The sequence below is a fragment of the Leucopleurus acutus genome (assembly GCF_964270905.1).
Source record: "Leucopleurus acutus genome assembly, chromosome: 11".
Classification (NCBI taxonomy): domain Eukaryota; kingdom Metazoa; phylum Chordata; class Mammalia; order Artiodactyla; family Delphinidae; genus Leucopleurus; species Leucopleurus acutus.
In genome coordinates, this window is record NC_139152.1 from 85,706,036 (window position 1) to 85,727,526 (window position 21,491).

General features: G+C 44.3%; 1 protein-coding gene across 1 annotated transcript in view; it reads left to right on the forward strand.

Annotated features, from left to right (window-relative positions):
* Positions 1–21,491, forward strand: part of STAB2 (stabilin 2) — a 165,556-nt gene that overhangs the window by 38,261 nt on the left and 105,804 nt on the right. The window contains exons 9-15 of the mRNA XM_082850111.1: positions 342–475; positions 11,588–11,721; positions 13,600–13,682; positions 15,053–15,202; positions 16,462–16,605; positions 17,005–17,061; positions 17,211–17,336. Of these exons, the coding sequence (XP_082706237.1) occupies positions 342–475; positions 11,588–11,721; positions 13,600–13,682; positions 15,053–15,202; positions 16,462–16,605; positions 17,005–17,061; positions 17,211–17,336 (828 nt within the window). The remainder of the gene's footprint in view (positions 1–341; positions 476–11,587; positions 11,722–13,599; positions 13,683–15,052; positions 15,203–16,461; positions 16,606–17,004; positions 17,062–17,210; positions 17,337–21,491) is intronic.

The window sequence follows — 21,491 nt, forward strand, 5'->3', positions numbered from 1 at the left end:
GTTGAAAACCACTATTCTAGAGAAATAATACCTCCCATCTGAGCCTCAGTCTCTACTCACCTAAATCTGAAAGCGGGAAGTACGGTGCCAGGGAGGCCCAGGGTTAGCAAACCAAAGAACTGAAAGTGTGAACTACAAGCAAGATGTATGAGTTTCCAAACAGATGAGATGTGAACATGATTTCCAATTCTGGATCTGCTGACAAATTTTAGTTTCAGCCCACACTTTAGACCTACCCCAAGTCAGCTTTTATGGCAGAATAAAGATAGGAATTTAAGAAGAATGTCAGCCTAAGTGACTAACGAGAACACTCTTTGCTCTTCTCTTCCCATCGACCGAAGGCTCACTGCGAGTGTGCGGAACACTACCGCAACTTTGTCCCTGGAGTGGGGTGCAGCGTGACCGACGTCTGTGAGTCTAAGAACCCCTGCCACAGGGATGCGAACTGCACCACCATCGCGCCAGGTCTCACCAAGTAAGGCTTTCCAATTCCACCACCATCTTTCCAAGCAGTGAAGGTGGTGGCCAGTCAATGCGGAAACTTCTCGGGAGGTTAGGAAATGTGTCTTATTCAGCCTTGCACCATCCTCACATAGCACAATGCAAGGAGCACAGTAGGGACTCGAAACATCTTTGTATAATCAGTGAATCATTCAGTAATGGCTTCCTTGATAATGACCGTGCCAACACCCTGAAATATTGACCTGGCCTGAAAACATGGTATGAAGTGATCAGAGCGTGGGAGAAAGAATCCACCGTCACTGGGAAAACAGATGTCTATTGTGATGACAGAGGTTTGACCTCTAATGTATATGCCTGTTTCCGCAATCTATGAAATATTGCTTGTTAGTGGTGCAAAACAATGGGAAAGTGAAAACTAGGGAAAGTGAATACACATGAGTGGTGTTTCCCAGACTCCAGGTTTCAAAAGAAGGGGTTTACTGTGAGTTAAAATATTTGTGTGAAAATTCCCAAGGCAGAGGCAGCTTGCCTAGTGGGAAGATGCTGTTCAGAGTTTAAAGACCTGGGTTTGAGTCTCCACACTGGTATCTATCAGATTCGTGACCTTGGGAATGTGACAAGGTCTCTCTGGCCTCAGTTTCTCCATGGATAAAATGAGCACAGTGGCGTCTACTTCATACTGTTGTTGTGAAGATTCATGAGAGAATGTTCTGGAAACTCCTCTCCAGCTGTGTTTTGGTTTTTATCAGTGGGTGAACCAAACCTGGAACCCTAGCCTTTTGACTCCCAGACGGAGGCTTGCATCTTGGTGCCGCTTTCGGGTCTCATTGTCACCAGCATCAGCAAAGAACCTGTTCTGCTGTAGTGAGCTCAAAGCCACGGTAGACATGGAACAGTTTCTGTGCTTCCAGAGCCCGCCTCTGTCATTCCTTTTATAGCTGGGTCTTGAATGTGTAGATTCGCCCAGATAGGTTTTATGATCACTATGTTCTCTCTGGGCAAATAAGTGTATCTGTATGCACTGTGGGTGGAGTGGAAAGAGCTTGAGTGTCAGAACCCCTGGATGCAAGCCCCAGCTCTGCTGCTTCCCTTACTCTGTGATTTCTATTTCCTCTGTCGTAAAAGGGGGACAATTGTGCCTCCAACCAGGGCTGTGATGAGGATTAAATAAGGTTACATTCATCAGTCTCTGAGTGGAACCTGGCACACAGAAATCACTCCATACACACCCTGCACACGCAAACCCCTCCCAGACATGTGTACAGGCACGTACACACCTACACAGCTATGCATACAGGCACGTCCTCTCCTGAAACCCAGGTTCTGACACTGACAACCGAACCAGCCAGCTTGCACGCTTGGTACCATCCTCTGAGAAAGCTTGAGTAGAACACTTTAAACACTTTCTTTTGTGTTTGAGAAGATAAAATCGAAAAATGAAACTGGAACATCGGAATAATAGAAGTTGCATTAAAACTTGTGCCTAGAATATCAGTGGAAATAACCGTCGATTTTAGGGGTCTGTGTGTCACTCACAAACCTCTCGACATCCGCCCCCCTCCAAAACCTGACTGTCTTCAGCTGGGAAGAGGCCTGTGTTAAGGCTGGCTGAGTGACATTGATAAAATATGGGGCTGCCAATAATTTAGTTCACCCCGGAGAGGGATTTATCTTGTTTATGCCTCCTCAATGTGGCAGTCAGTCTATGCAGAGTATTCAAAGTCATGCTGCATTAGTCAGAGAAGACCACCCAATAAAGAAGAATGAGTTCCAGTGTGGGCTCCCCCACTCACAACTGGGGTGAACTTGGACAAGTCACATAACTTTCTGGAACCACAGTTCCCTCCCCTGACAGGTGGAGCTATTTCCCTGGGCAGAGCTGACAAGTTAATGTATATAAGCCTGCTTTAAACTCTACACTCCACTTTCATTATTACTAAGAAGAACCATTACTTCCTGTCGGTTAAAATTGTGCCTTTCTATTTTTACGTGGCAGAGGTGGGAATTAAGGCATGACAGAAGAGAAAGGCATTCCTCTCTTATTTGAGTCTGCAAAGCCTGGACGTGACAGAGAAGGCATACCGGAAAATGGGGACATTAGTGACACTAATGACAGTGTTTATATGCGACGTGTGCAGGTTAGGATTCCTTAGTGTGAACCATCTTCCCAAGAATCCTGTCCGAAGCAATACAGTGCCTTGGCACCAGGCAGCAGGATCATGGGCTTTCCCAGACAGACCCAGCTTCAAACCCCAGCTCAGCCGCTTCCAGATGTGTTCCCAGCAGTGTGACCCTCAGACCTGGGCAACAGGGGCCCCTGCCCTGGGCACTGCATTTTAGAGGGCCCCATTCTGGCCCTCCACTGACTACACCAGGGCAAGGAATCTGAAGGACGAAGGGGCCGTGATCTCCCAGAGCCGGAAGGCACATCAGAGACCCCACTCAAGTAACCAGGACCTCATTCTCTGCTCAGAGCGCTCGAAACCAGCCTCCGGAACCTGCACGGGCTCTTCCTGGGACCACGCCCCCCGGGGATGGCCGAAGATGGCTGTTTGCAGAGGGTGTGCGTGGGCCAGCTTTACCTCCACCACTGCCGTCAACGCACCCTTAGCTCTAGTGCCATTGAGCTGTTTATTGTTCTTCAAACATACCCTGGTATTCCCCCAGCTTAGACCGTCCTTCCCTCCCCACCTCCTCTGAGTCAGACCAACACGCTGATCCTGCAGTGTCAACTTGAGTATCTTCACCTCTCTGATGCCTCCCCTGTCTTCCTGGTCCACTCAGGTGCCCCTCCCTCTGGGCTCCCAGAGAACCCTGGAATGCTTCTGTTATAATATTTATCACCGTAAACTTTGGGGGCACCTTATAATTTAACTAAATTTTATCCAACATTGAATATAAATAATTCCATCTCATAACATAAAATGCAGGTGGCTTGTGGGTGTTTTGAAAGCCTTGGGACAGCAGGTAAGAACTTTATACCTAGTAAAGAACCAATTTATAAAAGAGGTGATGCTATGAATGGGCCGTAGCCCAGCTGAGTCAGAAAATGGTCTCATAAAGTCTCAGACTTGTGGACCGAGATTTTAAATAAAAATTTAAAGAATATTTATGTCTCATACATTCCATTCAGCACAGAGACCATTAAAATATAATTCTCCTGCCATCCTTAGGAAAGACAAGTTAAGTCTCTTTAGACAAAATGGATCACTGGCCTCATAACAACTTAGGGAACTTTCAGAGAGAAATGTAAAAAGTAACTTATAAAAGTTACTTGTCTTTCTATTGACTTCACATAGAACTTACATAACGTACAGCAGGATTGGTTTTCCTTTTTTCTTTTTTTTTTTTGCGGTACGCGGGCCTCTCACCATTGTGGCCTCTCCCGTTGCGGAGCACAGGCTCCGGATGCACAGGCTCAGCGGCCATGGCTCACGGGCCCAGCCGCTCCGCGGCATGTGGGATCCTCCCGGACCGGGGCACGAACCTGTGTCCCCTGCATCGGCAGGAGGACTCTCAACCACTGCGCCACCAGGGAAGCCCCCAGGATTGGTTTTCAATAGTGATTACTGTATCACTTCCAAGAGTTGCCAGTCTCCCTCTTTGTCACCTTACATTCCCCATCCTGAAGCTCAGTACTTACAGAGAAGGTTGATGTTTAAGTAGGAAACTGTCATTTGATTGTATTAAATAAGCTATTGTTTCATGGTTATATCTACCTTAGTGATTCTTCATAACAAGTTTTCTCAGCCTCGGCACTATTGACCTTTGGGGCCAGGTAACTCTTTGTTGTAGGTAGTGTCCTGTGCATTGTAGCGTGTTGAGCCGCATCCGTCAGCTCTATCCACTAGATGCCAGTAGCACCTTCACCCCCGTTGTGATGACCAACAATGTCTCGAGACACTGCCAAATGTCCCCGGGGGGGGGGGGGTGCAAAATTGTCCCTGGTTAGAGCAACTGCTCTATAAAAGCCCCTAAGGCTCAATCAGTAAATGATCTCCCAGTCATTTGTCTGGCTGGGAATCACATATGCATCCTTTTAGAATTAGCTTAAAACTTACTTCCTCCTAGAACTTGTTCCATATTTCTTCAGGCAGAATTAGTCACTTCCTCCTCCATGCCCCAGCGCATCCTATTCAATCTATCACAGCGCTTCCTATGGAACTCGAGTCATCTGTTTATGGACTTGTCCTGCTGCATCCCAGCCCCGTCATTGTCATTATCGCCACCGTCTCCATCGCTATCACCATCTGCCAAGTACTGAGCTTTTTCTATGTGTCCATCACTGTGCCGGCTGTTTTCATGCATTGTCTCTTCTATCTACAGCCCTAAAGGTGCTAGTAAACCCATTTCGTAGATGAGGAAACTGGGACTCAAAGATGTTAAGTAACCTCATCATGTTGCCATAAGTGATTTGTTTTCAGGTTCATCTCCAGCATGTGAGATGCTAGAAGAGCAAGGTATCTGTTGTTATCATCTTTATAGCTCTCTTGCCTAGCTCAGTTTATAGAATTAAGTAGGTACTTAGAAAATAATCAGTTTGGGCTTCCCTGGTGGCGCAGTGGTTAAGAATCCTCCTGCCAATACAGGAGACACAGGTTCGAGCCCTGGTCTGGGAAGAACACACATGCTACGGAGCAACTAAGCCCGTGTGCCACAACTACTGAAGCCCACGCATCTAGAGCCCATGCTGTGCAACAAGAGAAGCCACTGCAATGAGAAGCCCGCGCAGCACAACAGAGTAGCCCCCGCTTGCAGCAGCTAGAGTGAAAGCCTGCGTGCAGCAGTGAAGACCCAACGCAGCGATAGATAGATAGATAGATAGATAGAAAGAAAATCAGTTCAACAATGAGACACTGTCCCAGGTGCTGGAATACAAGGGAGAGAAATAAGGTGAGAGAAATAAGGTGGGATCCAGGTTCTAGGAGAGAGTGCCAGCTGGCAGAGGCGAGAAACCCTGAAGAGGTCATTTTGGTACGATGAGTTGTGGTGGGGGAGTGAGTAGGGAGGCCGGGTAGGGCTGCCTAGGTCACACCTGAGCTATGAGGAGTGGGTGAGAGCACTCCCGGCAGGACACACAGCCTGAGAAGGGTATAACAGTCTAGAAAAAAAAGCGATTTGGTGTTGCTGGGATTTGCATGAAGGCAGGAAGGACACATAAACAAGATCCCTCCACCCCACCCTTTGTAGCCTTGCATGCGTGCTAAGCGTTTACACTGCATCCTGTAGACAAGAGGAGTCCCTGAGAGTGTTAAGCACACAGATGCCAGATTTCCCTTTGGGACAGACCCCTCAGGGCTTGTGTGAAAGACTGATTTGACGAGAGGAAAACTAAGGGCAGAAAGACCACGTAGGGAGTCATTGCAGCAATCCAAGCGGGGGTGATAAGACTCAGAAATGTTTGTTCAGCAAACTTGTTGGAAATATATCTGTGTGCCATGGTACCAGTTTAGAAACACAAATGGATTAGCGAGTGTATAACTGTTCTTTGGAATCCTCTCCTAAGCATGAGCCACCCCTGTGGTATGCATGCCCACAGCATCCCTGCCTCTCTCCTCTCTGAAACGTTCTTCCTCTGTCTCCTGTTTGGTTCCTCACTTATCTCCAAGATTCTGGAGAATGTCACCGTCCTAAGCACCTTGCCAGTTTCAGCCAGCTGTCAGCCAGTCTTTGCCAGGTAGCAGTGGTTTGCTAGAGCCAGGGCTTACTGGGTCACAAGAGCCAATGATTAAGTTTTCAGGGATGTGCCTGCTGGTTAGTGTCACAGTAGTTTGAGATTGGCCAAGGTGGGATGTGAACCATGGGAAATCGGCAAATGCTGCAAGGCAGGGCTATTTGTTCCCCCTGGAGAGCTGGATGTCTAACATCTACCAGCACACCACTACTAGTGCCTTTTTTTTTTTTTTTTCCGCTTTACTGGAGTATAATTGCTTTACAATGATGTGTTAGTTTCTGCTTTATAACAAAGTGAATCAGTTATATATATACATATGTTCCCATATCTCTTCCCTCTTGCGTCTCCCTCCCTCCTACCCTCCCTATCCCACCCCTCTAGGTGGTCACAAAGCACGGAGCTGCTCTCCCTGTGCTATGCGGCTGCTTCCCACTAGCTATCTATTTTACGATTGGTAGTGTATATATGTCCATGCCACTCTCTCACTTTGTCCCAGCTTACCCTTCCCCCTCCCCATATCCTCAAGTCCATTCTCTAGTAGGTCTGTGTCTTTATTCCTGTCTTACCCCTAGGTTCTTCATGACATTTTTTTTTCTTAAATTCCATATATATGTGTTAGCATACGGTATTTGTCTTTCTCTTTCTGACTTACTTCACTCTGTATGACAGACTCTAGGTCCATCCACCTCACTACAAATATCTCAATTTTGTTTCTTTTTATGGCTGAGTAATATTCCATTGTATATATGTGCCCACATCTTCTTTATCCATTCATCCGATGATGGGCACTTAGGTTGTTTCCATCTCCGGGCTATTGTAAATAGAGCTGCAATGAACATTTTGGTACATGACTCTTTTTCAGTTATGGTTTTCTCAGAGTATATGCCCAGTAGTGGGATTGCTGGGTCATATGGTAGTTCTATTTGTAGTTTTTTAAGGAACCTCCATACTGTTCTCCATGGTGGCTGCACCAATTCACATTCCCACCAGCAGTGCAAGAGTGTTCCCTTTTCTCCACACCCTCTCCAGCATTTATTGTTTCTAGATTTTTTGATGATGACCATTCTGACTGGTGTGAGATGATAATCTCATTGTAGTTTTGATTTGCATTTCTCTAATGATTAATGATGTTGAGCATCCTTTCATGTGTTTGTTGGCAATCTGTATATCTTCTTTGGAGAAATGTCTATTTAGGTCTTCTGCCCATTTTTGGATTGGGTGGTTTGTTTGTTTTGTTATTGAGCTGCATGAGCTGTTTGTATATTTTGGAGATTAATCAATCCTTTGTCAGTTGCTTCATTTGCAAATATTTTCTCCCATTCTGAGGGTTGTCTTTTCATCTTGTTTATGGTTTCCTTTGCTGTGCAAAAGCTTTGAAGTTTCATTAAGTCCCATTTGTTTGTTTTTGTTTTTATTTCCATTTCTCTAGGAGGTGGGTCAAAAAGGATCTTGCTGTGATTTATGTCATAGAGTGTTCTGCCTATGTTTTCCTCTAAGAGTTTGATAGTTTCTGGCCTTACATTTAGGTTTTTAATCCATTTTGAGCTTATTTTTGTGTATGGTGTTAGAGAGTGATCTAATCTCATACTTTTACATGTACCTGTCCAGTTTTCCCAGCACCACTTATTGAAGAGGCTGTCCTTTCTCTACTGTACATTCCTACCTCTTTTATCAAAGATAAGGTGACCATATGTGCATGGTTTTATCTCTGGGCTTTCTATCCTGTTCCATTGATCTATATTTCTGTTTTTGTGCCAGTACCATACTGTCTTGATTACTGTAGCTTTGAAGTCAGGGAGCCTGATTCCTCCAGCTCCGTTTTTCGTTCTCAAGATTGCTTTGGCTATTCGGGGTCTTTTGTGTTTCCATACAAATTGTGAAATTTTTTGTTCTAGTCCTTTGAAAAATGCCAGTGGTGGTTTGATAGGGATTGCATTGAATCTGTAGATTGCTTTGGGTAGTAGAGTCATTTTCACAACGTTGATTCTTCCAATCCAAGAACATGGTATATCTCTCCATCTGTTTGTATCATCTTTAATTTCTTTCATCAGTGTCTTATAATTTTCTGCATAGAGGTCTTTTGTCTCCTTAGGTAGGTTTATTCCTAGATATTTTATTCTTTTTGTTGCAGTGGTAAATGGGAGTGTTTTCTTGATTTCTCTTTCAGATTTTTCATCATTAGTGTATAGGAATGCAGGAGATTTCTGTGCATTAATTTTGTATCCTGCTACTTTACCAAATTCATTGTTTAGCTCTAGTAGTTTTCTGGTAGCGTCTTTAGGATTCTCTATGTATAGTATCATGTCATCTGCAAACAGTGACAGCTTTACTTCTTCTTTTCTGATTTGGATTCCTTTTATTTCCTTTTCTTCTGTGGTTGCTGTGGCTAAAACTTCCAAAACCATGTTGAATAAGAGTGGTGAGAGTGGGCAACCTTGTCTTGTTCCTGATCTTAGTGGAAATGGTTTCAGTTTTTCAGCATCGAGGACGATGTTGGCTGTGGGTTTGTCATATATGGCCTTTATTATGTTGAGGAAAGTTCCCTCTATGCCTACTTCCTGGAGGGTTTTTATCATAAATGGGTGTTGAATTTTGTCAAAAGCTTTCTCTGCATCTATGGAGATGATCATATGGTTTTTCTCCTTCAATTTGTTAATATGGTGTATCACATTGATTGATTTGCGTATATTGAAGAATCCTTGCATTCCTGGAATAAACCCCACTTGATCATGGTGTATGATCCTTTTAATGTGCTGTTGGATTCTGTTTGCTAGTATTTTGTTGAGGATTTTTGCATCTATGTTCATCAGTGGTATTGGCCTGTAGTTTTCTTTCTTCGTGACATCTTTGTCTGATTTTGGTATCAGGGTGATGGTGGCCTCGTAGAATGAGTTTGGGAGTGTTCCTCCTTCTGCTATATTCTGGAAGAGTTTGAGAAGGATAGGTGTTAGCTCTTCTCTGAATGTTTGATAGAATTCGGCTGTGAAGCCATCTGGTCCTGGGCTTTTGTTTGTTGGAAAATTTTTAATCACAGTTTCAATTTCAGTGCTTGTGATTGGTCTGTTCATATTTTCTATTTCTTCCTGATTCAGTCTTGGCAGGTTGTGCATTTCTAAGAATTTGTCCATTTCTTCCAGGTTGTCCATTTTATTTGCATATAGTGGCTTGTGGTAATGTCTCATGATCTTTTGTATTTCTGCAGTGTCAGTTGTTACTTCTCCTTTTTCATTTCTAATTCTATTGATTTGAGTCTTCTCCCTTTTTTTCTTGATGAGTCTGGCTAATGGTTTATCAATTTTGTTTATCTTCTCAAAGAACCAGCTTTTAGTTTTACTGATGTTTGCTATCGTTTCCTTCATTTCTTTTTCATTTATTTCTGATCTGATCTTTATGATTTCTTTCCTTCTGCTAACTTTGAGGTTTTTTGTTCTTCTTTCTCTAATTGCTTTAGGTGCAAGGTTAGGTTGTTTATTCGAGATGTTTCCTGTTTCTTAAGTAGGATTGTATTGCTATAAACTTCCCTCTTAGAACTGCTTTTGCTGCATCCCATAGGTTTTGGGTCATCGTGTCTCCATTGTCATTTGTTTCTAGGTATTTTTTGATTTCCTCTTTGATTTCTTCAGTGATCACTTCGTTATTAAGTAGTGTATTGTTTAGCCTCCATGTGTTTGTATTTTTTACAGATCTTTTCCTGTAATTGATATCTAGTCTCATAGCATTGTGGTCAGAAAAGATACTTGATACAATTTCAGTTTTCTTAAATTTGTCAAGGCTTGATCTGTGACCCAAGATATGATCCTTCCTGGAGAATGTTCCATGAGCACTTGAGAAAATGTGTATTCTGTTGTTTTTGGATGGAATGTCCTATAAATATCCATTAAGTCCATCTTGTTTAATGTATCATTTAAAGCTTGTGTTTCCTTATTTATTTTCATTTTGGATGATCTGTCCATGGGTGAAAGTGGGGTGTTAAAGTCCCCTACTATGAATGTGTTACCGTTGATTTCCCCTTTTATGACTGCTAGTATTTCCCTTATGTATTGAGGTGCTCCTATGTTGGGTGCATAAATATTTACAATTGTTATATCTCTTCTTGGATCGATCCCTTGATCATTATGTGGTGTCCTTCTTTGTCTCTTGTAATAGTCTTTATTTTAAACTCTATTTTGTCTGATATGAGAATTGCTACTCCAGCTTTCTTTTGATTTCCATTTGCATGGAATATCTTTTTCCATCCCCTCACTTTCAGTCTGTATGTGTCTCTAGGTCTGAAGTGGGTCTCTTGTAGACAGCATATATATGGGTCTTGTTTTTGTATCCATTCAGCCAGTCTGTGTCTTTGCTAGTGCCTTTTTAACTGCATCTTTAATTCCATTTCTCTTTTGTGAACCTAAACTATCATATACGATTCTGTGACTTTCATTGTTTACATATTTCTTTTAATTCAATTACTACTTATTTTACAACTATTAATTAAATACCTACTATGGACCAAGCCCTGTACTAGATCTTGGGGTTACGAGAGTGAATAATTACACACACAGCCCTTGTCCTTACTCTTTTCTCAAATTAGATGGGGAAGCAGATCTTAATAAAAAAACCACACAGGTTAGGTTGAAATTACAACTGGGACTGGTGCTGCAGAAAAGAGCTACATGGCACTGGGAGCTACGTGGCACACTAAGGGCGACACAGTCTACAGAGGGATGGGGAAGGGGATGGAAAATCAAGGAAGGTTTCCCTAGGAAGGCACAGTTGAGCAGAGACCTCAGGAAGGAAAGGGAGGGGAAGAGTCTTCCAAGCAGATCCACAGCTCTGACTCTTGAGGCTGGCTTCAGCAGCTTATTCTGATTTCGTGGTTCGGCAGTGGGGACCTAGACTCTACATTTATAATAAGTACTCCTAGTGCTTCTGATATACATGGGCTCTTGCTTATGCTTTGAAAAAATACTGAGGCAAAGAATATACAGAGGGCTTCCCTGGTGGCGCAGTGGTTGGGAGTCCGCCTGCCGATGCAGGGGACGCGGGTTCGTGCCCCAGTTCGGGAAGATCCCACATGCCGCGGAGCAGCTGGGCCCGCGAGCCATGGCCGCTAAGCCTGCACGTCCGGAGCCTGTGCTCCGCAACGGGAGAGGCCACAACAGTGAGAGGCCTGCGTACTGCCAAAAAAAAAAAAAAAAAAAAAAGAATATACAGAGTTATCTAGTGTTTACATATACACACATAATTTATTAAATATCCGTTTCTTGTGGGGCTGCTCTATGTCAGCCAGTACACTAGGAATGCTCACTTGTATTTGTCCCACTCTCCTGGCCTTGTCTCTGTCCCTCTCTGAGCATCCGGTCTGACTGTCCCAGTCTTCCCCATCTGCACAGTGAGGGGTTTGGACTGTACGACCTCAACATCCAATGGCTTTGAGACCCTGAAAGTGTGTTTTCCCCCTCTCTGTAGATGCACTTGCCGCAAAGGTTACGTTGGCGATGGCTCGACGTGTTATGGAAACATCATGGAGCGACTCAGAGAATTAAACACTGAACCCAGAGGAGAATGGCAAGGAAGGCTGACCTCTTTCATCTCACTCCTGGGTACACAGCCATGGGTGCACATTTCCACAGAAAGCACAGTCCTCTGATGGGCAAGGACATCTGCCAGACACACAATCACTCAGAAAGGGGTGTGCAGGATAGGCAAGTCTTGTCTATTGGGATCAGCCCTTTCTAGGAAGGGCAAGTGGGAGGAAAAGGACAAGCAGCTGTTCCAAGGAGATGAGAGTTAGTGCAAGAAATCCAGCAATGCAGCAGCTAAGGACAAGGTCCTGGGGTCACCGTCGATTAACAGGTCTGCAACAACAGTGAGATAGGCAGCTACCGATGTGAGGATGGAAACCATCCTCTTTCCCTTGACCTTATGGGTCCTCCAGATGGGAAACAATGTTGGCAGGTAGTACTGGGAGGCACTGTCCATGCTCCTCAGTGAAGGTGCCATTTGAATGTGGGGCAGAGTCTTGACGGTGTGCGACCGACCATCTCACATATCGCTGGGTGTTTAGCATCCTTGGTCCCCCAACCACTAACAGTCTATAGTGACACATTCTCTGCCAGCCCCCAGGCAGGGTGACAGCCTAAAACACCCTCCTGCCTTTCCGAACACCCTCTAGAGGTCATGACTTCACACTCCCATAAGAATGAAATATAGCTGATCACAGCGTTAGACAAGATTTCCAATAAGACACAAATTTTGCCAGTCGACAGGAAATAAAACACAGGCTTGAGCAATCAACAGAATCCTTAAAATATTATCATCTAGAACTGACCAGTCACCAAGCATGATTTCCCAGAAAGAGCACGGACGGAGGAGGAAGTGTTCTGCGCTGGTCAGTGCTGTGTTCTCAGCGCAAATAATGTGCCTCCTACACAAATGACCCGCTCTTTGCAGGACACCCCCCAGGGAGTCAGGCATTACTGGCAGACCTCAGGGCTCTCCTGCCTTCCTCTACACACTCTTAGAATATCAGTGAGAGCAGACAAGGGGGACAGTGTCCTTTAGACATTTCTCTGGACAAAGTCCAGTCACCCTGTCACCTGCCCGGTTTATGAGGTGCGGGGCACACTGCCTCCTGTGTGAGAGCACAGAGCCCATCCTGCTGTCCACGCCTCCCCAGGGGCATGGAACAGGACCAGCTATAAAATTTCTAGAGCCCAGTACAAAATGAAAAGACCAGGGCTTCTTTATTCAAAAAGTATTGAGCATTTCACGATGGCAATGACAAAGCATTGAACCAAGAATGAGGCACTTTTTTTTTTTTAAGTATTTATGTTTGGCTGCGTTGGGTCTTCGTTGCTGTGCACAGGCTTCCTCTAGTTGTGGCGAGCGGGCTTCTCATTGCAGTGACTTCTCTTGTTGCGGAGCGCGAGCTCTAGGCCCGCAGGCTTCAGTAGTTGTGGCACGCGGGCTCAGTAGTTGTGGCTCACAGGCTTAGTTGCTCCATGGCATGTGGGATCCTCCCGGACCAGGGCTCGAACCTGTGTCCCCTGCATTGGCAGGCAGATTCTTAACCACTGGGCCACCAGGGAAGTCCCAAGAATGAGGCTCTTCTGAGCTGGCCCTGATGGAGCAAGGGCTGCATCTTCACTCACTGAGATGGCAACAGCTCAGAAAGTCAGGCACAGAGGCAGAGGTTGTCCAAGAATGTTGTCACATGACCCTCATGGACCCTCTCATCCCAGGGTATCTTTGAGTCAAGACTGTGGCTATAGGAAAAATCACACAGTTGTGAGGAACACTTGGGGGCCTCACATTCTTAGCTTCCCAGTTCACCTAGGGCCTGCATAATACCAATTAGAATGGAGAAGCTCAGGAGTCAGAGGGTCTAAGTGGACCACAAGGGGCATTGCCTGATTTTACTCCTCATGAGCTACTGACGCATTTAGTGTTTTCTTTCTTTGTGTATTTCAACTCCTAAGACAAAGCCTATGCTTGGCCACTGAGTAACCTGGGACCATTTACCGTGCTGTTGCCGACAGACAAAGGATTAAAAGGATTCAATGTAAGTATTTTAAATAACCTTGTTTTATAAATAAGGACTAATGTAAAAAAAAACACCTTAGCAGACAGTACCCTCTTTATTTAAAGTGGGAAACCCCATTAAAATAAAACCTACTGATGATGAGATGCAAATTTTTTTATAAAATTCTTTGAGCAAAATAAAACGTCCTTACGGATAGTATACAAACAGTAAGTGCACAACTCAATGAACTGTCACAAAGTGCATGTCGATGTGTCTAGCAAGACTCCCCCAATGCCCCCTTCCAGTCATTACCCCTCAAGGGTAATCACTAAAAGTTCTCAACTGTAGTCACGTGATAAATAAGATCTGCATAATGCAAAACTGCTCACTTCCCACAGAAAGAATTAAATTAACAGACCAGCTAGGTATTTGTTTCTTTAAAATCATCATAAGTGGTAACAGTGGTAGGGGAAACTAGAAGAGAATTGTAGTCTTCAGTGTGAGCAGCTGCTGTCTCAGATAATGTCAACCAGTGGGAATGAAACCCATAGTGCCCAGTGGAGGTTTCCCATGGTATCAGTGCCATAGTTAGATTTGGTTTAATGTAGGTAATGAACAGACTGATTTGTGTGAAATTGGTTTATATTGGTTTATATACGATCACAAAAATATCCAAGATACTTTGTGATCATAATTTGTGCTGCGTTCAGTTAACACCCAGCGAGTTTCAGACTCTCTCCTCCTAATATGCCACCACCATTCATCTGTCCAAGATGAATCTGTCATTAATCTTCGGAGACGCACTCACATGTCTCCTGTGGGGAAGGAGAACTAGTGAGTATTGAAGGCATCTGGGCTAGACACTTTGCATGTGGTCTCCTGTTTAATATACAGATTGAATTTACACAGTTGAGAAAAGGTCTCTGAGTGATTGTTGACAATCTAATATTGACAAAACGTCAGTTTGATCCAAAGGATTTCGAAAATCTTAGTTTTGCTCTTCAAAAGCTCCATCGGTCCACTCTACTGGGTCTTTTCACACAATTTCACATTTCATTCCCAGCTGCTTCCTGGGCTCAAGACGACTGACCTCTCAGCACCTGCCAACCACGTTGGTCCTCCCGGCCCCAGCACTATGCTCTCCCCGTGACGTCTGGTTCCCTCCCAGAGCACCCCCCATGGTTTGAGAGCATACCGTGCCTCACCTCTAGATTTCTGCTCCCTTTAAGGCCTGGCTTAGGGCAGCTTATCTCTGGGAAAGTCATCTGTATCTGAAAGAGCCCAAACTCAAGTCAGGGTGAACTAGCTTTGATGTTTTTGATGCTAAACAAGTCGTAACCTGAATCACAAACCTCATTTTTCCCTTCAAACCACAGTAGAGACTGAAGGCATCCGCTTGCTTTTCTCAGGTAAAAGAGCTTTTGCTGAATAACGAAGCTGCTCAGTACTTTGTGAAACTCCACATAATTGCTGGGCAGATGAGCACCGAGCAAATGAATAATACAGACACGTTCTATACTTTGACCGGAAAGTCAGGGGAAGTCTTCAGTGATGATAAGGTAGGTGAGGGTCTCTCTGATTTTCACTCCCAGAATGAAGCCGCTCACTGAGTCGATGGCCATAGCCAGCTCTCTCTTGGTGTCCGGGGGTCGTGAAAGGTTCCAAAGAACTTCTTTCCTTGTTCCTTATTTGTCAGAGCACTTCCCTACACAGGAAAGAAATGGAGAACAGCACTGGAAAGGGTCAGGTGGGAGAGGGGTGGGCTGTTACGGGAAGGGAATTGTAAAGTGATTTTGCTCTGGTCTGAATTAGTTTTCCAGGCAGCCATCATTCAACTACCAGCAGGAAGGAGAAATTTACAGTAAACCTTTTTCCTGGAAGCATCAGCAGATCAGCACTCCTCTTACGAAAGGAAATGGATTGTTTGTTTTAGATTGCCGGGGGTTTATCCATTCTCTCCAACTCAACACTGCATCAATCAATGCCATCAATTCCGTTTTGTTTTTAAAATATCTTCCTCCTCTTTCACAAATAACTCTTTTTGTGATTCTACTGAGCTGAAGGGCACATGGTCAGTCAACAGAGAGAGTGTATGGGGGGAGGGGTTATGACCTATCCTGTTGCATTTCACCAAATATCAATAGTTGATAGATTAATGAGCACTTACTACGTGCAAGGTACTGGGGTAAATCTGGATTTGTGTTACATAAGGCTCACAACAGCCCTGCGAAGGCTTTTCCAATGGGAAAACTGAGAGCACAGTAAGGGCCAGAGCCACGATTCAAAAGCAGGTCTGCCTGACCCCAAAGCCTGAATCCTTCACCAGTGGGTTGTACCGTGTGTGTGTGAGGATGGATGGATGGATGGATGGATGGATGGACGGACAGACAGACAGAGGAAGATGTGGTTTCCTTTCTCACAAGGACATGCATTCATTCCTTTATTCATTCAACAAACATGTTTTATTGTGTGCCTCTTCTGTCCAAGACACTAAAGTAGGTAATGAATTTGCGATAAATTGAATAGTTTGGGGCCTTTTTGTAGCTTGCCATCTATGGCGGGGAGGCTATAATGCCTTATTCTCATTTAGCAATCACTGGTAGTCAGAAGTGATTTCATATGCTATCTCATTTGATCTTAATGAAAGACCTGTGAACTCAACTGAGCAGAAACCATCATTCCCATTTTGGGGATAAGTGACTCATCCAAGGTCACACAGCCAATAAGTGGCAGAACCCAAGGATTTAAGGCTTCTTCTAATCCAGTGCTCGATTTTTCAAGGGCACACATTAATTTTTATTTTTCCTTGGTGTTTTAGGACAGACACCTGAAGCTTAAACTCTATGGAGGCAAAAAGAAGGTAAAAATTATACAAGGGAACATAATTGCTTCCAATGGGCTCCTGCACATCCTCGACAGAGCCATGGACAAGGTGGCGCCCACGTTTGAGAGCAATACTGAGGTGAGATATTTCAGGTAAAAGTGACGTCACCTCAAATCCATCTCCCTTTGCTCCCTGGAGAGTCACTCCCAAAAAGAAAATGGCACTATGTGCTTGTACTAGGAGCCCAACCATGGGGAAAACGGGATAATTTGTTTTTAGTAGAATTCTGGGCACCTCTGAGAGAGAGAGAAAGGCATATCGTAAGCGTAGGAAAGATGTTGATTTTGTGACCTTTTTCATAGTCACACCTGACAACTCAGACCAGCTGTCGTGAAAATTTACCCCTTGTGCTTTATGGAGGAGATCCACAGTTACGTGTAAACTCTGTCATCAGTCTTTTCATGTTAGAGCATCTAAATATTTCCTAAACCACCTTATTTTTTTTCACTAAATTTTAAGCAAGATGTCTCTTTTTAGCAAACCATAATGACAATGCTACAACCAAGATACAGCAAGTTCAGATCTTTGTTAGAGGTATGTACTTTTCATGAATTTCTAGAAAGTGTTTTATGTCCAGTCCTTTGTAAAATTAGCAGGGGGTATCAATTATAAATACTTGCTGGGGAATTCAGATATTTATCTGAGATAGGTTGCAGATATACATTTTCATTTCTCAAATGCAGGAAACCAGTGTGGGACATGTCTTAGATGAGGATGGGATTGGTGGACCATATACCGTTTTTGTTCCAAGTGATGAAGCATTGAATAGCATGAAGGACGGCACTCTCGATTATCTCCTTTCTTCAGAGGTATTGTATCCTGCTGACTGTAATGGTGTCATGTCAGGATCACTGCTTCAGTCTCTGTCCATACAGGCTTTTTCTAAATTAAGGATGACAAGTAGCACATGTATCACCATCTACCCTTCTGCAAAACAAAGGCAGACATCATTAATCAATCACTGTACTCTGGAGCTAAGCCTAGATGTGGCTACAGTCTCCTCAGTAGAGTTCCAAGTAGCTAAAAGACCAGTCGATCAGGCTGGGCACAGGAAATAGAATCTATATGCAACCCCAGCTCTGAATGGTTGGTTTGATTTGTCCTGGCTCTTCTAATATTTCTTAATAGCAAAATCATAATTTTAAGTTCCCTACAACTCTAAAATCATCTAGAAAATGAAGCCTAATGTAGGGCATTCTGGGCCAGGTCTAGGCTAAACTTAAAAGGAGTAAATTTTATTTTTAGGGGCCCCCGACTCTCCTTTCTGTTGTTTTCAGTTCTCTCCACAATAACCCTCTCCTTATACACCATAAACCTTCAATTCTCTCACGTCCTCCTCAAGAAAGGAGATTTTTTACTCTTTTACTCTAGGGTATAAATGACTGATATCATTTAAAGTGTTTCCTCTTCCAGAAATATCAGCCTTAAACTCAAAAGAAGGTTAGCTAATTATGGAATTTTTTTTCATTAGAATGTCAAATAGTGGAATTACAGGAAGGACCACAGGCTTTCTTTCAGTACCCTGAGGCCCTGCTACCATCTTGGCAATGGGGCAAAACTACCTATGACCTCATATAGATCAGTGTTGACTATATAGAATGAGGGGGTCTGAATCTTTTAGAGTAGTGATCCCCAAACTTTAGTATGCTTAAGAATTACCCATGGAGCTTGTTAAATAAGCTGATTCCAGAAGCTCACCTCAAGCATTCTGATATCATGGCAGTGGAATGAGGTCCAGAAATAGATATTTTGGTAAGCACCAACTTTCTAACTCAGGTATCCCAGGTCACACTGTTTTTTTTTTGTTGTTTTGTTTTTTCGGGTTTTTTTTGTTTTGGTTTTTTTTTTTTGCGGTACGCAGGCCTCTCACTGCCGTGGCCTCTCCCGTTGCGGAGCACAGGCTTCGGACGCACAGGCCCAGCAGCCATGGCCCACGGGCCCAGCCGCTCCGTGGCACGTGGGTTCCCCCCAGACCAGGGCACGAACCCGCGTCCCTTGCATCGGCAGGCGGACTCTCACCCACTGCGCCACCAGGGAAGCCCCACACAGCTTTTTGGCACTCAGAAACTTGTTGCCTGAATGATGTAGAGGCTCACATTCCCTTTCTGGGATACTTTCAGGTACCTACAGGATATCTTGCATTCAGAATACTTTGGATTAAAAAAAAAATAGGTATCAAGGAGCTAAGTCAGAAGGTAATCTGTTACATTACAAACAGATGTTAAACGTATTGATATGTGAAGGTTTGCTACAGGTTTCCATTTAAAAAGTCAGATTTCCCAGTGCCTTTAAACTAGGGTGTTATTTTAAAAATATGATTCACACTCAAGTTTCCTGAAACCTAGCTATTACAGGAAAACTAACATTCTTCTCTTTAGAACTCACATTCATATTTAATTTTAAATCCAAGAAGTCATCATTTCTCCCCTGGGAAGGTATTAAAATTCTGAGATTATATGGCTTCTCTGAATGCATAGCTTCTAATTTGATACATATATTTTTAATAATAATAAAGGAGTTCTCAGACACCTAATCGGGTACATTTAAAATTAAAACAAAGCCTTTAGACTAGGATAGAAAAGATCGGCCTCCCTGCTTTTCTGTCAAGTACCTTGGCTCGGGAAGCTCCCCTCTTTCTCCTTGTAGCTCCTTCCAGTGGTGACTGGAGCTGCCTCACTCAGGCTCTCGAGAGTAGATATGTCTCTTCCCGTTCAGTGAGATCCCATCGGTAGCTTGAAATCAGCCTCTGGTAGGAATATTGACACCATGGAAATTGGCCAACACTATAAATCGGGGCTTATTTTCTTCCCCATAGAAGGGATTTACCAGCACACCATTGCCCCTGGCTCTCAATCTCATTTCTCTCAAAGGCGGTATCTTTCTGCTCGCAAAGAATATAAAACCTCAAGTCTCTTTATCCTGAGTCTAAAACAGTTTTTCCACTTCAACTTCTAGGTGAGGAATAGAACAATCATTTCTACCAGTTTCTCTGGTCCAGAGTCAGTGTGGGTTAAAATTCCTCAACCTATGGGAAGCTCTTTCTCTCTCCACCCATCTTAAGAGCATCCTTTAGCTTTATCTTCAGGGAGGAACCTTAGCTGGAGACAAGAAGATCGCCATCAGTTATGTGCCAATGAAATGGAAAAAAAATGATTTCCTTAGAAGAATACTTTCTAATTCTGCTTTGGGAATGCATCGTTTCCTTTCCAGTGTATCTTTCTGCTTCTCTCTGAAGCAAAATTTCAGTTCTGAACCATCCCATCCCTGCAGAGACCATGGCTATCAATCACAAGCCCCAGCTTATGACTTCATCTAGACAGAAATAAGAGCAAAGGGAGCAAGAGACCAGCCCTTGCCAATTCACAAAACCTAGCAAGCTAAATGGGACAAAAAGAGGTGAATTTACAGAGTTCAAAGTCATAGTCACAGTTTGGTAGAAAAACTTTCCCTTTCTGTCTCTGGCACCAAAAGGCTTGGTTTTTGTTGTTGTTGTTCGTTCGCATCTAAAACAGCAAGTAGGAAATGAATGTCCTCATAAAGGAAAGAAAGCACTGCTCCAAAAGGCTCTCCAGCGACAGCACCTGAAAGCACAGCCTGTCGCCCTGAGCCTCACTGGACTAAACTATCTGAACGATACGGCCCCCGGCCAGATAAGGTGGCAGGCACACACGGTGGCGCAGTGATGCTGGTCAACTCCTTTGTCCCTTTCATTCTCCCGTTTCTTGTAAAAAGGATCCAATGCCAATTAATTCTTGAGGCTTTCGAAGTGGATTATCCAGTTTATCAGGTCTTTGTATAGAATTAGAGGGTGGAAGGGGTCCATACAAACCCTGTTGTTTTGCAGACTAGAAGTGCTGAGTGGCTTGCTCAAGGTCACACAGAAGCAGAACCACAATTAAACTCAGTTCTTTTTGTTTGTTTGTTTTTGTTTTGTTTTTGTGTTTGTTTTTTTTGCGGTACGTGGGCCTCTCACTGTTGTGGCCTCTCCCGTTGCAGAGCCCAGGCTCCGGACGCGCAGGCTCAGCGGCCATGGCCCACGGGCGCAGCTGCTCCGCAGCATGTGGGATCCTCCCGGACCGGGGCACGAACCCGTGTCCCCTGCATTGGCAGGCAGACTCTCAACCACTGTGCCACCAGGGAAGCCCTAAACTCAGGTTCTTGAGGTCCAGTTCAATGCCCTTCTCAGGACTCTTCCCCTCCTCGTTTTTACTTATTGGCACAAATGTTTATGTAGGTCCTGTCGTGTGCCCTGTACTATGCTGGCCGGGGACACAGCTACAGACCCAGTCCCTGCCTTCTGGGAGTTTGCAGTCTACTTCTGTCTGATATTTTCCAGCGGTCCCTACGTTTTCCCACCCTTTCTGCCACTTAGCATCCAAACGTGTAGCGGGATTGCTTCTGCCTGCAAGTCCTCAGTTCTGGGTACCCTAAAGTAGCTGTAAGGGGAAGTTAAGACACAGAGGCTAAGTGATCTGCTCAGAGTCTCACAGTAACAGAACCAGAGCTACAGAAACCATCACTTCCAGGGCTGGCCAACTGGTGGTCAACTTCAGCATTCTTATTGGTAACACTGCCCTGCACATAATGCTGTTGATGTATAGATATGGTGGCCTGACGAGTGTCCACACCAGGACACTTCTGAGAGTGAATGGGGCTGCCAGGATGACAGGTATAAAAGCCAGGGTTGTACTAGACAAACCAGGATGCGTGGTCACTCTACTTACAGGTAATTCCCCTGGCATAGGGGCCAAGGGGGAATGCAGAGAGGGGTCTGAGTGAATGGAACTCAGGTTCGGCAGGGCTTTCTCTCCACCTGGGACCTCATGCTGTTGGAACATGTCCCTAGCATGGTCAGCCTCTTGGAGGTTATGGTGATCTTGATTTGTAATCCTTCACCTTTCCGAGATAGAGTAACCGTGGCAGTGCCACTGAAGTAGCAGAATTCAGGGCTTCGAAGCTTGTAA